The sequence below is a fragment of the Diabrotica virgifera genome, chromosome 7 (assembly GCF_917563875.1).
Source record: "Diabrotica virgifera virgifera chromosome 7, PGI_DIABVI_V3a".
NCBI lineage: Eukaryota > Metazoa > Arthropoda > Insecta > Coleoptera > Chrysomelidae > Diabrotica > Diabrotica virgifera.
The window spans coordinates 82,169,599-82,187,230 of NC_065449.1; the positions used below are offsets into that span (position 1 = coordinate 82,169,599).

At 30.8% G+C, this 17,632-nt stretch overlaps 1 protein-coding gene across 1 annotated transcript in view; it reads right to left on the minus strand.

Annotated features, from left to right (window-relative positions):
- The window catches only part of LOC114338866 (protein slit), a 122,725-nt gene extending 115,238 nt beyond the window's left edge, over positions 1 to 7,487 (minus strand). The window contains exons 1-2 of the mRNA XM_050656894.1: positions 7,465 to 7,487; positions 1,059 to 1,130 (exon numbers count right to left, since the gene is read on the minus strand). Of these exons, the coding sequence (XP_050512851.1) occupies positions 1,059 to 1,130; positions 7,465 to 7,487 (95 nt within the window). The remainder of the gene's footprint in view (positions 1 to 1,058; positions 1,131 to 7,464) is intronic.
- Positions 7,488 to 17,632: the final 10,145 nt, after the last annotated feature.

Here is a 17,632-nt window from a genome sequence, read left to right on the forward strand (position 1 = left end):
ATCGGTTGTCAAATCACTGTGTAATTAATTTTTAAAATGAGAGGTGCAACGTGGATATCACATACCTAAATAACATAACTAAGCGAATTGATGTGATTTCCACATTGCATCTCTCATTTTAAAAATTAATTGCTCAGTTATTTGACAACCAATTAAAAAAAAATATATCGTTAAATAGGTAAATGACCGTTTTTTCAAGTTTTTAGGTAAATGACCATTTCTATATCGCTTTTAAATAAAAAATGGTGGATTTTTGAAAAAAAAACGTTGTTGACTTTTTTTATTGAAACACCCAGTATATTTTTTTGTAGCTTGGAAAAGCGGCCATTTACCTATCGAGTGATATAAATTTTTTTTAAATCGGTTGTCAATTGACTGAGCAAATAATTTTTAAAATGAGAGATGCAATGTGGAAATCACATAACATAATATCATTTTGCTTAGTTATGTTATTTAGGTATGTGATATCACCGCTCATTTTAAAAACTAATTACTCAGTGATTTGACAACGAATTTTGAAAAACTTTTTATCACTGGATAGGTGAATGACTTTTCTTTCAATTTACAAAAAAAATATACTGGGTGTTCCATTAAAAAAAAGTCAACAACGTTTTTTTTTCCAAAAATCCGCCATTTTTTTTTTCGTATTTGAAAGTGATATAAAAAATTCAATACATTCAGACAAAACTTTTACTAAAATAAAACATTTCAGCGAAAACCGCATTTTTCTGTCTTAAGCCGTTTAGAAGTTATAGGCAGTTAAAATGGGAGAAAATATAAGTGGACACCCGGTATTTTAATATTAGTGTAAGGTTATTTACAGTAAAAGTTTTCAATATTTATATTCAACATTTTAGATAACGTTTTTCTACCTTTTTAATAAACACTATTGTTATTAAGATGCTGCTTTATTTTTCTTCTCAAAGACTGTACACAGCAAATATGTATATAGAAATAAAAATGAAAAAATAAAATGGATATAATAATAGTAGAAATAAAAAAGATAAAAAGATATAGAAATTAAAGTAGAATATGGAATATAGTTATTTTATACTTACAAAATTTTAAGTTTGGAAAGATCTTGAAAATCTGACTCGTAGAGAATTGTGATGTTATTTCCCTGTAGATCTCTGAAAAGAAAAATATATATAAATACTATTGATTTTAATCAGATTAATAATATTTTTTGTTACATTTTTTGAAACACGAAATAAATATCTAAATTATTAGTTGGTTTTAAAACTTCTTAAATTGAGAATATGATTTAAACTGTGTGTATAGTTTTATTCCGTATAATTTTTACAAAACTATATATCTCTAGGGCCGGAAGTCAAAGAAGTCTATACCTATATAAAATGTATTTACAAATTTCTTATAGATATATTTAACTTTTAATAGACGCTATGCTTTTAAATCAGACACTGAGAAAATAAAAAGTCCTATATGAGTGGTATCTGAGGTCCAGTGATTCTGAGGTTTACATCTTTTGTTACAGTATGTGTATATTAGAGACAATTTACACAAAAAAAAATCAAAATCGTATCAATAATAAGACCAATATAAAAGATGTGTCTAATATATCACACTTATTAAGTTAAGAGGTTTATAAATGCATCATTGGCAGGTATTTTAAATACAACTCTGAACCAGTTGTAGTTTCAATTGTCTACCCCATGGTATCAGTGTAAGTATCGTTTACATGTTTGTTTAATTAAAGTCCTTATTGAGAATGGTCAAGATAGCTGAAACGTTTAGCAATAACAAAGTGTTTTATTAATAACAGGCCGATAAACCCAGAAATTTAAAATGTTTCTATTTAAAATTCACGGTTAGGAAATAGAAACAATATACAGTATGGTGCAAATGAAAGAAATAAATCCTTTATTTCGTAAGCCGGTGAATGGAAAAATCCTGAAACAGGTCGATTTTTATTTTTTAAGTGGGGCGTGATGACGTAACGGATTATTTTTTTAATGAGAATAGGGGTCACGTGCTAGCTCATTTGAAAGGCTATTCAATTCTCTATTCAGTAATATAAACATTCACATTATACAGGCTGTCCAAAATAATTATTTTTAATTGACACAAAAAGAAGAATGTATGTCATTTATTTCCTTCAAAATACATTTTACGGCTGTCATAAAACAGAAAAAAAATTTAATTTAGCAAACAATCGCATCGCGTAAGTTCGCAAAAAGTACTTCACGCACAGTTTCATACAATATTTTATCTACGATAAACAAATAAAAAAAACTGTAACTCTTCGTCACTGCAATTTATTTCTATTCTAAAATTTTTAGAACTTTGACATTTAAAAATCCTAACTATTTTCAAACCACAAAACTGTCAAAAAATTTGTTGTAAGTTATTGCTCATATTGTCATCACCATGACAACGCGAAAGTTAAGGATATTTGATTATATGAAAGTGTGCCAAAAAACCCATTGAAAGTGTGCGAAAAAGTAAATCCCATTTAAAATACATTGTTACTTCACGCACACTTTAAACCCTTCACGCACTGCTATCTATAATGACAGTTTTCACAAACTAAAAACTTATAAATAATATGACATACAGTAGATAAACATTTTTTTATCTACTATATCTCATATTATGTATACGTTTTTAGTTTGTGAAAACTGTTATTATAGATAGCAGTGCGTGAAGGAATTAAAGTGTGCGTGAGTTACAGTTTTTTTATTTGTCTATCGTAGATAAAATATTGTATGAAACTGTGCGTGAAGTATTTTTTGCGAACTTACGCGATGTATAGCACTCGCGCCGCTGTCGTCCGTGCTCTAAACATCGCGTGCGTTCGCAAAAAGCATACTTCACGAACTGTTTCATAAATAACTATTTTCTGTTTTCTGACAGCAGTGAAATGTATTTTGAATTATTTAAAATTACATTAATTCTTCTTTTTGTGTATCTCTCTCCTATGGCGCTACAGTCCAAGTCGGGTCCTAGCCCCCACCCCAAGAATCCGCCTCCAAGTATCTCTGTCCCTGGCTGCTCTCCTCCAGTTGTCCACCCTCAATATCCCTTTAGCATTGGTTCTCACTTCGTCTATCCAACTCTTCCTTGGTCTTTTAGTGTCAATTAATTTAATTAAAAAAAAAAAAAAAAGAATGTGTGTGTACTTTGTACGCACGTAAGAAGTTATACTTCTATTATTATGATTTCAACGAAATTAATTTACTTTAAACAGTTTATTTATATTTTATTTAAATATTAAACTATTTTAATACTTACTACTTTTCAAAAAATTTTATTAAAACAATACCAAAAAAAATAAAAGAATAAAACACACAGAAACACATTGAAAAATGCCACAAAAATTATTTCTGAACAATAATTGTTGGAAAATTTTTAACTAAATACGTATTTCATGAAAAAAAATTATATAATAATATATTTACAATCATAAAATGTATAAAAAAATAAAAAAATAAAGGTTTGTATTGGGGATTGAACCCGCGTACATTGGCGCGGTTAGTTTTGAAATTCAATCATCTTAAGATTTTGGCTACGGAGACATGCATTATGTTGGAAGATAGGCCAACTGAACGTTTTAAACTTTTGACAGTTCTGAATTTAACCAAATTAGTTTGATTTTTGTGGAATTGAAATATTAAAATACAACAAAACATAGAGTAAGAAAACAATATTAGATGAATATTGGTAGAAATTTTGTTGGTAATCAAATTATGTAAATCAAAGCATTACATACTAGGTAGGTTTATTTTACATTTTCCAAATAGGTAATTACCTATGTAATTTTTTATAACGGTACTGAAACATTCACAATTACGTACTTACCTGTTGCTTTAAAAAACCAGGTAAAAAGTCACTACAATTATAATCTTGCCTTTTTCTCTGCCCTCACAACAATAAAAACTAATATACACAACATTTGTTTACCCTTACCCATAACCGACATATTGAACAATTATTGACAGGTCATCGTAATTACCCAATCAGAGCACGTTTGAGCTGCGCCCAGGAACAAGACTTTTGATGAATTCGCGCACATATAAATTTACTCCCAACGCGATTAAAAAAATTTAACTTCAAAAATTTTTGAATTCCCTGTATAAATAATTCTGATAATGTTTATATTACTGAATAGAGAATGGAATATGCTTTCAAATGAGTTAGCACGTGACCCCTATTTTCATTTAAAAAAATCATCGATTACATCATCACGCTCAAATGGATGACGTCACTAATATATTTATGATAATAATATAGTAATATTTATGTTAAAAAATTGGCTTACGAAATAAATAATTTATTCCTTTTATTTGCATCATACTGTAGATATGAGTAATATATTTTCATATCCACGAGGAAAAAATTTTTGTAGTTGGCTGTATACCATTACAAAAACATAAAATACTTTATAAAAGGTATATTAGTTAAAATCCCTATACAGCCCTATAAGACTTGCTTCCATACAGCCATGATGTGAACTAGTCAAATTGAGCTCATTGGTACCTCGGGCTTAAAACATTGGATATTTTATACATCCATGTTATAAATCACATCTTTTTCATATGTTCCTATGACGGATCAATTATAAAGGGTATACCGAAATATTTTTTACTTTGGTGGTTAGCATGTTAGATTCTAAGATTACACTGATGATGATCGGTCAACCGATTGAAAACTAGTTATGTCTTTGATGTAGCCCTGTATAGGGATTTTAACTAATATACCTTTTATAAAAGATTTTAGGTTTTATATTTTCATTTATTTGCAAAAAGAAACCTCACATTGGAAATAACATTCATCCACTGTACAAAACGGTTTATTTAACCTCTCGAAAAGCAGAAAAGATCTCAGCCCGACCCAAATCTACAACTACGCAACATTTAATTCAATTTAATGCCGTCAAATTTGTTTAATTGAACGAAATGTCTTTTAAATACGTTTTCAATTGAGTTTTTTAATTGTGCGGTAACTCTGGTGACAAACACTCCGTGGACGGAATACACAATTTTTTACTTTCCATTTTCAATTTCGCTCTGCTTTGTCGCAATTCTGTGACTGAATTGTGAAAAATTGTGAAAAAGAAAAAAACATACATTTGATTTGCTTATATCAATTGATTGAAGTTAAATTAATTATTTTTTTTTTAATTTGATGACAGTGTTGTAGTATGTACATTCTTTCACGGTTTTTGCTGTAAATTTTAAAGAACCGCTTGGATTGACATGAAATTTGGCATACGCATAGCCAATACGTCAAAGAAAAAAGTGATATTCTGCCGATGTGTGCTTTTGCTCTGGGGGTGACTTTCACTCTCTTTTGGGGGTGAACCAATATATGTCCAAAATAAGACCGGAAATGAATAACCTTACTAATTTTAAGTTACTTTTGTTCCATAGAGCTTTTTCGCTAAGTCAACACTTTTCGAGTTATTTGCGAGTGAATATGTTCATTTTTCCACAAAATAACCACGTTTTTAGACGGTTTTTCACAAATAACTCAAAAAGTAGGTATTATGTCGAAAAAATATTCTTAGAAAAAATATAGCCCGTAAAAAAGTAAAAAAAGGGTGTACGCCTGAGGTCTCTGGACCTCGTAGAACCAGAGTTATAGCCAATGAAAAATAGATTCATATTCGCCAAATTTCAAATGGAACATTTCAACGTGAAATATCCAAAAAATGAAGCTTTTTTTGCGGAAAACCCATTATAACTTTTTAAAATTGTTTAAAAAAGGCTTTATTTCTGTTTTAATAACAAGTTTCTAGCATCAAATGTAAGCAAGTTACGCTTAAAATAAAGTTGGTCCCTTTTGTTTTGGCAAAAAAATCAGGAAGATCACCTAATTAGCAACTTAAATGATAACTTAATCGTTACCGCTTCACAAATTATTTTACTTATGTTGTGTTTATATGATCTGTAAGTTTCATCGATTCATAGTGCTTATTTTTGAAAAAATTTGGTTTTAAAGTAAAATTTTTAAGATTTTTATTTCTGCTTTTTTCAAAATAACTTAAAAATTGTTAGATACCAAAAATTACAAAAAAAAAACAAAAAAAGTCAGCATTGCTTTTCTGAATAACTTGTATTTTTTTGTTTTTCTGCAAGACAAAAATTGATTTGATGTTTCGAAATTTGCATACACTCGTGATCAGTGACTCGTTCAAGCCCCTTTAACTACAGCCCTCTCAAAAATAAGGACTTTGAACCGATGAAACTTACAGATTATATAAACAATACATACACGAGTAAAGAAACTTGTGAAGTGGTAACGATTAAGTTCATTTGAGATACTAATTAGGAGGCGATTTTCCCGATTTTTTACCAAAAAAAGGGATTAACTTTATTTTGAGCATACATTGTTTACTTTAAACAGTTTAAATAAGTCGTAATACATTTTCCACAAAAAGTGCTTTATTTTTGGTTATTTCACGTTAAAATAAAGTATTCCATTTGGAATTTGACGAATATGAACCTATTTTTCATTAGCTATAACTCTGGCTTCTACTAGGTATAGAGACGTAATATATACACCATTTTTTTCAATTTTTTGCAGGGTATATTTTTGCTAATATTTTTTTTTTCGACAGTATACTTACTTTTTGATTTATTTGCGAAAAACCGTCTAACATCGTGGTTATTTTGTTGAAAAATGAACATATTCAGTCGTAAATAACTCGAACAGTATTGACTTAATGAAAAAACTCTATAGAACAAAAGTTATTTAAAATTAGTCAATTTATCCATTCCCGGACTTACTTACTTTGTACGTATATTTTTTCACTCCCGAGAAGTAGTGAAACACACCCCCAGGGCAAAAGCACACATCGGCACAACATCACTTTTTTACTTTGACTTGGTAGCTATTGTATGCCAAATTTCATGTCCTAAGCGGTTCTTTAAAATTTAGAGAATTTGCAATATTTTACCGTTAAGGAACGTACTATTGATAAACATTGTTCATAATCGAAAATAGCTTTGTGTGTTTCGGATTTCTAGCGTCTTACGTTCTTTTGGTATAAATCAGTCAATGACTGTAACCGTGTTATACCACGATATTTGATTGAAGTATTCATTTATTGATTTATCAAATTTAGGCGCCAATTCCCTTATGGGCAATTGAGTCTTGCCACTGGTTTCCTAAAAAGGCTCAAATACATACAGTATTAGGACCGTGTAAGTTCGGAAAAGCGACACCTGGTTTTATAGCTCAGCAACACTTTTAGCATTTTTAATTATATTGGCCAATTATGTTATTATGTTATGTTATTATGTTATTAAAAGGTTAACAATAATTGTATATTTAGTAAATAAAATAATTATTAAAATGCACTTCTACAAGAAAAATACAATTAATTAAATTTACTTTTATATAATAATTTCATATCATATCAATATTGTGGAGCAACATATAATTTTTCTTCTTCATTGACAGTAGATAATATGGACTTCGTGGAGCATGCCCTGAACTTACCCAGAGTTAGATCGCCTGCGCATTAGGTTTTTGGTGGTAAATATTCAATTTTATTGAACGTCCAATTTTGTAATGCGCAGATGTTCTCCCTCTGGGTACCTTCGGGGTACACAGCGCGAATAGGCCTTATGAAATATACGTCAATTTGATAATTTCAATTGACAATGAATTATTTAAGAAAGTTGAAAGATTTCTCCGCTATTCGCGCACGATCGTCTCTCGTATCCCCTCCAAGTAGTTGCACACGGCGAATAGGACAAAATTTCATGTAGGTATGCGCTTATTACATAATAATTAGCAGGAGCAACATAAGTAAGCGTATTTAAAACGATATAGAAGATACAAGAACAAAGGACCACCAGTTCGGCAGGAACCAATTCGTTTTGTAGGTAGGTATGTTTCTATAAGAACAGCGTTGCCAAAGTAGAAAATTAAGAACAGCAATTAATGAAGTAGAAAAAATAGTATATTTAATATTCTGTAAACGAATATAATAAAGAAATAAATTATTTAAAAAAATTAAGTGAAACAATATTTACTATTAATACAATATTTATTAATTTACATTAATAAAGTAGAATCCAAACACTAAATAGAGGATTCCTTAATAATAAAGAAATATCAAGATAGACCAACATGGCAATATACAAAACAATATAAACCTACGGTGACACATGGAGTAGAAAACTGGATATTAAACAAAAGACAGCAGAGCAGAATTCAGGCAGCAGAGATGAAATACCTCAGAAGAACGATTGGAGTAAGAAGAACAGATAGAATCAGAAAAAAGAAATTAGAGAAAGACTGAAAATCAAGCCGATACTCGACTTAATTAAGGAGAAAAAATCGGACATCTAATCCGGATGGACAATAACAGACAAGTAAAAAGAGTGTGGGAAGCAAAACCAATAGGGAAGAACAGAAGAGGACGACCCATTAAAGAATGGAATAGTGACATCTCGCAGATACTATAGCGTAAGAATAAGACTGGGTAGGAAGCAACACAGATGGCATCCAATAGGAAGGAATGGAAAGAGTTAATAAAGAGCTAGACGTAACTCTTTACACCTCAGAAGATTGTTAATTATCAAAAATTGTAATGAATTGTATTATAAATACCCCAACACCGAAAGGTACAAATGGGTCTACTGATTAAGTAAGTAAGTAAGAAGTAAAGTAGAAAAAATAGTATATTTAATATTTTGTAAACGAATATATGATAAAGAAATAAATTATTTAAAAAAAATTAAGTGAAACAATATTTACTCAAGTTAATGTGAACTCAACTTCTTGCAGTTCATCATCATCTTTCATTGTATAAATTTGTTGTATTTATAGTTGTAACTATCATTTCTGATAGTGTAAAATAGTCAAATTGACACAACCCTTTTGAAGATAACTTGATTGGGATGAATGCATAATTCAATATAAAGTGTGTCTGACTACCAATTAGTTCCTGCACTTCCACTTTATTCCATTTACATTTGAAAATTGTCTTTCACAACTTGTATTTGAATTAGGTAAAGTGAACACAGACAATTCAAAGGCACTCAAATTAGTAAATAGAGTATTATTATCAAAATGTTTTATTTGACCAACTTTAAAATTTGACTAACTTTAAAATTTGAAAAATTTTAACATATAATTTATCCTGATCATCGCATTCTATTGGAATATTCCGATATTTTAGTTTCCTCCATTCGTCATCGATCTTTTGCATCGTTTGTACGTCTTAAGGATTGAGGCAACTTTGACATTAGCGGTAAAAGACTTTGCAACTGTTAAAGCTACTTTTATTTACGAGGTGTATCTTGACCATGGCAGGATCTGCAAAATCATTTCTTTTTTTACTTCTATACATGCTGTAATCAAGAAACGCCTGCATCTTTCGTAAACATCCTGTTTCAATTAATTATCTACATTAAGTAAAAAGGAATATTTTGCGTTAACTCAATTCGGAGACACATGTTATTAGTATTGACAAATTTTGTAATATCTTGAGGATTAATAATTGTTTCAACATTTCAGTGTGAAAATTTGTGATAACTACTATATCGCTTTAAAAAAATTTATTTAATCCAAATTTTGGTAAAACCCTTCCAAACATAGGTAAAACAATTCCAATCTAATTTATCCACTATTTTTAATTTCGTATTACTTACGTAAATACAATACAACTGTCAATGCAAGAGGTTATTAGGAACAGCGGCAAATTCAATGGGAAACAGACGGGTTTCAATTAGGAGGTATTAGGATGATTTTGATCTCTTTCTATCAAGTGTGAATATAATACTACACTTAAGAGCAAAATAATCGACTCATTTGCAGAATTGTAAACGTTAGAAGTTTCGAATTTCCTAAACCTGCTGTCCAATTTGAGTGATTGTTTTAGTATGTTATAGCCTTATTATTTAAGAAAATCGATGTAATATTATTGCTGCTAGACAGGTAAAGGTCATTTTATACCGGGTGTAACAATCGTACTGTATTTTTTTTCTTAAAGTTCGGAACACGGGCAGTCTTCTGTCAATTATGTCCCACGAATGTTCGATCCGGTTAAGATCTGGACTATGTGATGGCCAATGCGAAGCCCGAAGATTTACCTGTTGTAAATCCACGAGGAAAATAAACTTCCTGTAGCTGGCTGTATACCATAAATCACAAAAATACCAAGTTTCTTGTAAAAGGTATATATTAAAATACCCTAAATAAGGGTCACAATACAAAACGTTTTCGGATTAAGAAATCCATCATCAGTGTTTAAAAGCCCTAAAATTAAGTATAACCTAATTAAATGAGATAAAAGTTAAAATTGACAGAGGTTTTCAAGAACAAGAGGCCATACTTACAAAATTTGCAAGCCTGAGCCACCAAAATATATAGGGTAAAAACCCTTTAAATGTAAATAATAAAGTTATTTTACATATTTATATAAAATTCATCGGATGTTATAGATAAACCTGGATGTTACCCAGGGCAACACAGGACTCTCCCCACGTGGTTGGAACTTTTTTGGAGAAAACCTCACATATTGGGAATTCAAGAGCAACCCAAAATGACATCAAGAACTGTCAATGCAACCTAGTTGTAATATTACTTCAGCCACAACGTTAAAGATTAATTTAAATGTTTTAAGATAAAAAACAGTATCAAATTTACAAATAATAAAAATAAAAGATGTTCGCAAAATATGAAAAAATTTTTTTTCCTTTAAAATAATGCATTAATTAAGTATTCAAAATAGGGAAATGAAATGTTTACGTTACAGGAAGTTATGCAGTCAACAATACCAATAGGTGCTGTATTAGTGGTATGAAATTGTCAATACGATTAGACAAATAGTGGTAAAGGCCTTATACTAGGAACACAAAATAGTATGTAATGTGTACATATGTGTACGATTTTAAGAGTATTGATTAAATGATAATTGTTTAGTGACTGATAACTTTCTTGGTAGTCGACCCAACATAAATTGTATAATGATAGAAAAAGTGATATGATAATTGTAAAAATACTGTTTTGTTTTTATCTGATTGAAAATGAGACTAAAGTAACTTGATGAAACTGAGTCCTCCAGAGACCTGACATCAAATTGGTTAAAAATGAAATGATTGTAAAATATGGGGGGGAGTAGGACGGTATGAGAAGTCTGACAGAGTATGTTGTGATATTGGACCATGGAAGATGTGTAGTGTGTTGTTATGAAATAAGAGTTATCTAATCTATAAGCTATGAGATGAGGCTAAGAAGACAGGTGGCTGGAATGAGACTCAATTCTGATAGATGTGGTTGTATATGTGATGTAGGAGCTAAATTTTGGAAAATTAAAGCTGGTGTGAAATAATGAGGATGTAAGAGGATGAGGTACAAATGAATATTAGAGAGTTAAAGTAAGATGTTGCTTATCGACAATTGGGAGTGAAATAGATGTATGTGGTAGTCATGAATGGTGTAGCAAAGAAGAGGAAATTGTATCTGATGTGGTTTATGAAAAAGGTTGACGGTGTAGGGGTTGAAAATCTCGGTTAAATGACACATGGCGATTGACACAATTAGGACTTCTCTGCTTCTCTTTAACTATTTCTAAGTCTTCATACAGGTCCAATTTTAGGAAGTTTTTTTGTGAAATATTATGTAATAACGAGACATCTGGGATATTAAGGGTATGTTTGTTTTGTACAAGATGTTGTGAGAAAGTAGAAGTGTTTTCTCTTTTGGTGTGCTCTAAGGAGCGTGAAGATAGGGATCTACAGGTCCTACCTATATATGTAGCGTCACAATCAGACCATTGTAATATATACACACCACTACGATCCATGTAGTTGATAGGGTCTTTGGAATTGGTAAGACACTGTCCCAGATTGTTGGGCACTTTGAAAAAAATATGAGTATTATCAACTGCTCTTTTAAGAATATATCTAATGTCTCCAGAAAGACGTTCATGAAGATATGGTAAGGAAGCATATGAGGGTTTGAAGGTCAAGTCTCTAGGGAAAGCAGTCTCTCTTAAGACTCTAAGGTGTCTCTTTTGAATAAGTTTGTAGACAATATTAGGATCGTAACCGTTGTTGAACGCTATTTGACGAAGAATATTAAGTTCTTTATCATAGTTTGATGGTGATAAAGGAATAGTTTCAAGTCTATGGATGTAACTATGGAAAGCTGCATATTTATGTGACATAGGGTGGTTAGAAGATAAAAGTATGACATGATCAGTCTGTGTTGGTTTCCTATAGATACTGAAATCGAAATGGTCATCTAATCTGGTAATAGTGATAATATATATAAATAACTAATAATTTATATAAATATGTAAAATAACTTTATTATTTACATTTAAAGGGTTTTTACCCTATACATTTTGGTGGCTCAGGCATGCAAATTTTGTAAGTATGGCCTCTTGTTCTTGAAAACCTCTGTCAATTTTAACTTTTATCTCATTTAATTAGGTTATACTTAATTTTAGGGCTTTTAAACACTGATGATGGATTCCTTAATCCGAAAACGTTTTGTATTGTGACCCTTATTTAGGGTATTTTAATATATACCTTTTACAAGAAACTTGGTATTTCTGTTGTAAATATTCGGTTACAGTCCGTGAACGTGAGGTCTTGCATTATCGTGCATAAGCAAAAAATTGTTACCAATATAAGAACCCGATAGCATAGTAGCTAAGTCATTCGCTATGTAAGATCACTGCTTGAACACACTCATCGTCGGTCAAATTCCTTGTAGCGCGTTCCGTTTCCACCAAATAACAAAAAAAAAAAACTACGGACGAAGCTTTAAAAAATAAATCTACTAATTTTCACAGCAAACCAGACACTTTTTGACTGTTAACCATTTGGCATCCATTAAATTGTTAATTTACCATAGCCTACTTTAGGCTTGTTTATTAAATTAAGAAGAAAATGAGGATTTATTGATGAAAAACATCGCTAGTTGTTAACGTACCTAACTTCTTTATTATCCAACATAAGAAAATGAATCAAAAAAGAAAATGTTGTTCTGAAGCTATTTCCTTGTGGAATTTTTATAATCAATTTTTAATGAGAAACAAGCCACAATTTTAGTAGTATTTTTTATTTTGACAACGAAACCCGATTTGGGTTTCGAAACGTTAATACAATCATTGTTTTGGTAAAATTGTGGCTTATTTCCCATTAAAAATAGTTGATTAAAGAAAATGTTAATAATGCCTAAGGCTACAATTGAGTTTTAATTTAAATATTTTTATATGCTAAAATATTCCACAGGGTGTTCCGAACTTTAAGAGAAAAACACAGTATGTTTGTTACACCCACTACTTTGTTACTACTAGCAACAATAATATCACATGGATTTTCTTAAATAATAAGACTATAGCATACTATAAAAATCACTTAAATCGGACAACAGGTTTAAGAAATTCGAGACTTCTAACGTGTACAATTCAGCAAATGAGTCGATTATTTTGCTCTCAAGTGTAGTACCTCTGTTAGTATTTTTCGCTAATTTCGTAATACCCTCCAAATAACTAAACTTGTGTTTTAAAAGTCTATGGTTAAAAGACCTGCTTTCAAGCCATCTTCTCACAAGCACATAAACATACAAACACATACACACACACAAAATTGTTTTCAAGAAATTGAAGTTCCCTCTGTAATTTAAAATTTTGTAACGAGAAATTTGCGTAATAATTTATAATAAGTGATACATAATCACGAATCTCAGGTATACGATTACGGCGACTAAAAAAAAAAAACAATATACGATCGATCAAGCTCTCAGCATCCCATGATCACAATGTAGACACCGCCAAATTTTATTGTTTCGTTTCACGGACTTCGCAGTCAGACAATACTCAAGTAATTTCATAAATCACCATCAAAATGGGTTTGATTGGGGGTTATAATTCAATCAAGGAACTCCCTTTGGCGTCCTCTCTTTTCCCCACGGCTGATGAGAATGGAGAGACGAGAGTTTACTGTATACACTAGTAAAAAAATATCAAATTAAGTGTAATATATAAAAATATTACATAATAAATATAATAAATATAATACGTCTTATCAGAATTAGGCGTAAATAGGATCTCGAAGAAACTTAATTTGGTTTTTGAGAGGCCAGAGAGAAATGGGAACTAAAGAGACATTTTTGCACTAAATATCCTATTACAAAAATTCCATGATCAAAGAAAATATGTCGTTGCACGCTTCGTGGATTTCGAAAAGGCATTCATTCAAGTCCAGCATGTATAATTTATTAATGCTTTGAAATATAAGTACGAATATATGATGAAGATATCCGTGTCATTAAGAATATGTACTGGAATCAAATCCCTACCGTAAAAATTGAAGACAGCTACACCGACGAAATCGAGTGATAATACATAAGTATTATTTCGTTGATATTCTAAAATCATCCTATTTTATATACAGTAGGAAAAATGAAAGAATACCCATGAACGAACATATAAAACACGCTGTATTTTCCTGTCACCGTGTCATACAAAAAATTGGCCAGCGCAAGTACATGTAATAATTATTATTACATGTACTTGCGCTGGGCAATTTTCTTTGTGACACGGTGACAGGAAAATACAGCGTGTTTTATATGTTCGTTCATGGGTATTCTTTCATTTTTTCCGACTGTATCTGTATTGATATCTAATTTTCATTCAAAATTTTGATCTACACTCTTAAGAGTGATGTAAGGACTATGATTATTTCGTAGCTCTATGCACATATCTGCAAAACATTCACTGTAGAATTATAAATTTTACTAGTATAGACGATGACAACTTTTTTATCGTTTCTATCGAAAATAATTTAAATATTATTAATGACATCACTAGTTTAAAAATCGATGGAAAAATTTTTCTTTGTGCTGATAATACCAGTATTACTTGGAGCAACTCTTCATGCTACTATAACTTCTGATCTACTAAAATAAAAACCTGGTCCGATTCTAATTTACTCTCTTTTAACGTAGATAAAACAGTAGTATTATCCTATTCGCGGTGTGCAAGTACTTGGAAGGGATACGTGAAACGATCGTGCGCGAATAGCGGAGAAATATTGCAACTTTCTTAAATAATTCATATTGACAATTGAAATTGTCAAATTGACGTACATTTCATATCTATTGTCATTGAAGAAGAAAAATTATATGTTGCTCCACAATATTGATATAATATGCAATTATTATTTAAAGGTAAATTTAATTAATTGTATTTTGCTTGCAGTACTGCATTTTAATAACTAATTTTATTTACTACATACAATTGTTTACGTTTTAATAACATAACCTGAATCTTATTTTTTCTTCTCATTATTTTTTTGGGCTATGGCCCTGACAATTATCCAGTAACCAGGACTAATATAATTGGCCAATATAATTAAAAGTGCGAATAAAGTTGCACAGCGTAGAAATAGGTGTCGCTTTGCCAAACTTTCAGCCAGATTAGTACCGTTCTTCTTCTTCAACTGCCATCTCCGCTACAGAGGTTGGCAATCATCATAGCTATTTTAATTTTTGAGGCAGTAGCTCTAAATAGTTGTTTTGAGCTGCATCCAAACTATTCTCGCAGGTTCTTCAGCCATGAAATTAGTCTTCTTCCGATGCTTCTTTTGCCGTCTATCTTTCCTTGCATTATGAGTCGCAGGATGCCATACTTCTTGCCCCGCATCACATGTTCGAGATACTTTAGTTTTATTTCTTTAATTGTAAGTTCAACTTCCTTCTCTTTACCTATTCTTCTTAGTACTTCGTTGCTCGTAACTCTATCTACCCAGGAAACCCTCACAATTCTTCTATAGGTCCACATTTCAAAGTCGTTAAGTGGTCTCATTGTCTCTATATTTAACGTCCATGATTCCACTCCATATATGTACATAGGGCTTACAATACCGAACTAAAATCTGAATACCGGTATTTGATATTTGAAATTTGAAATATCGGGATACCGGTATTAAAACCGGTATTATTAATAAAAAAATTACTAGTTATATTTTTACTTACCTCAGTTGTTATATTGACTTGTTTACAAATAATACAGTCTGTTCCAACGAAAATTTGACCCCCAGAAACTCAGAAACCAAGAGCTTCTTCAAAATTTAAGAAAACATGTCAGTTTATATTAGTTTATATTGAATTTTTGTGCAAAATTCATGCCCTCAAGTGTAATCCCCTACTGCCCCGCATAAACCCTCACTTTTTTTTTAAATAGCAAGTATGGTCGAGCGGTACATCATTTGAAAGGTAATTTTTTTCTCTACACGACACTCTATTTTTTTTAATTTACGTAATAAGTTTCAAGATAATTTTGTGCTTAACAAATTTATTATAAACTAGTTAAATCCAAAATTATCTTTAAAGTTATTCCGCAAATTAAAAAAAATAAGAGGGGCGTGTAGAGAAAAAAAAATACCTTTCAAATGATGTGCTACTCGACTACATTTGCTGTTAAAAACACTGGGTTGATGCAGGGCAGTAGGAAGTTACATTTGAGGGTATGAATTTTGCATGAAAATTCGTCCCACTTCCGATACAAATTGACATATCTTTTAAATTGTGAAGAATCTCTTGGTTTATGAGTTGCTGGGGGGAGGGGGGTCATATTTTCGTTGGAACACACTGTATATGAAATCCAATAAATCTTGTTTGACAATCTAATTTTAGCGCTGTTTCTTTACCTAATTGTTCTCTCACGTACTTTTGTAAATATTTATCATTTTTAGAAGGTGAACTTTTAAATTTTTTCACTACTTTCCGAATTTTTCGATGGTGCTATACTCTGCTCGGTATGTGTAATAAATATGCCTGATGATTTTAATACAACCAAATTGTTTGTTTATCTTCAAAAACATTTTCTTATAATTAATTAATATTATTTTAAATTAGATTTATATTATGCATAACTTAAATTTTTATCAACTAATGTAACACCAAAATACCGGTATTTTTACATCAATACCGGTTTTTAATACCGGACAAAAATCGTCCGGGATCCCGGTATTGTAAGCCCTATATGTACAGTATAGTAATCAGTACCGTTGATTCTCTAAAATTGATATTTTTTAGACAGCAACCTAAATGGTCCCTTCATATCGATGTGCTTAGTTAAAAAAAACATCCTCAGCTTGCTATAAAATAAAATCTGTTTCGAAGGAAATCATTTTAGCATCTTCCAAAATAACATACTTTTCTTTGTTCGAGTCACATCTTCAATATGGTCTTCTTTTTTGGGGTTCTGGTACAACTACCCAATCCGATGTTATTTTTAAATTACAAAAATGAGCAATAAGGTATCTGTTTGGCCTCAGAAGAACAACAGATTTGCAGAAGCTACTTCAAAGATCACGGGATTTAAATACTTCCTGCGATATATTTTAGAAACTGTTTGCTTAATTCGTAAACATCTACACGTCTCTCCAGCAAGACCTCATCATGACTATTCCACCAGAAATTCTAACTTTGACGTCTATTTACCTTTCTTGTCCACTTAGTAAATAAATATATGTATATTCTGCAAAAATGTCACTACTCTATACAACAATTTCTCTCTACAACTTAAATCTGCAACATTTTTCCTCAAATTCTGTAAAATGACAAAAGCCTATATATCTGAAATACCATATTATTAAGTAAAAGAGTTTCTTAATGCATTGTATTTGCTATTGTTTTG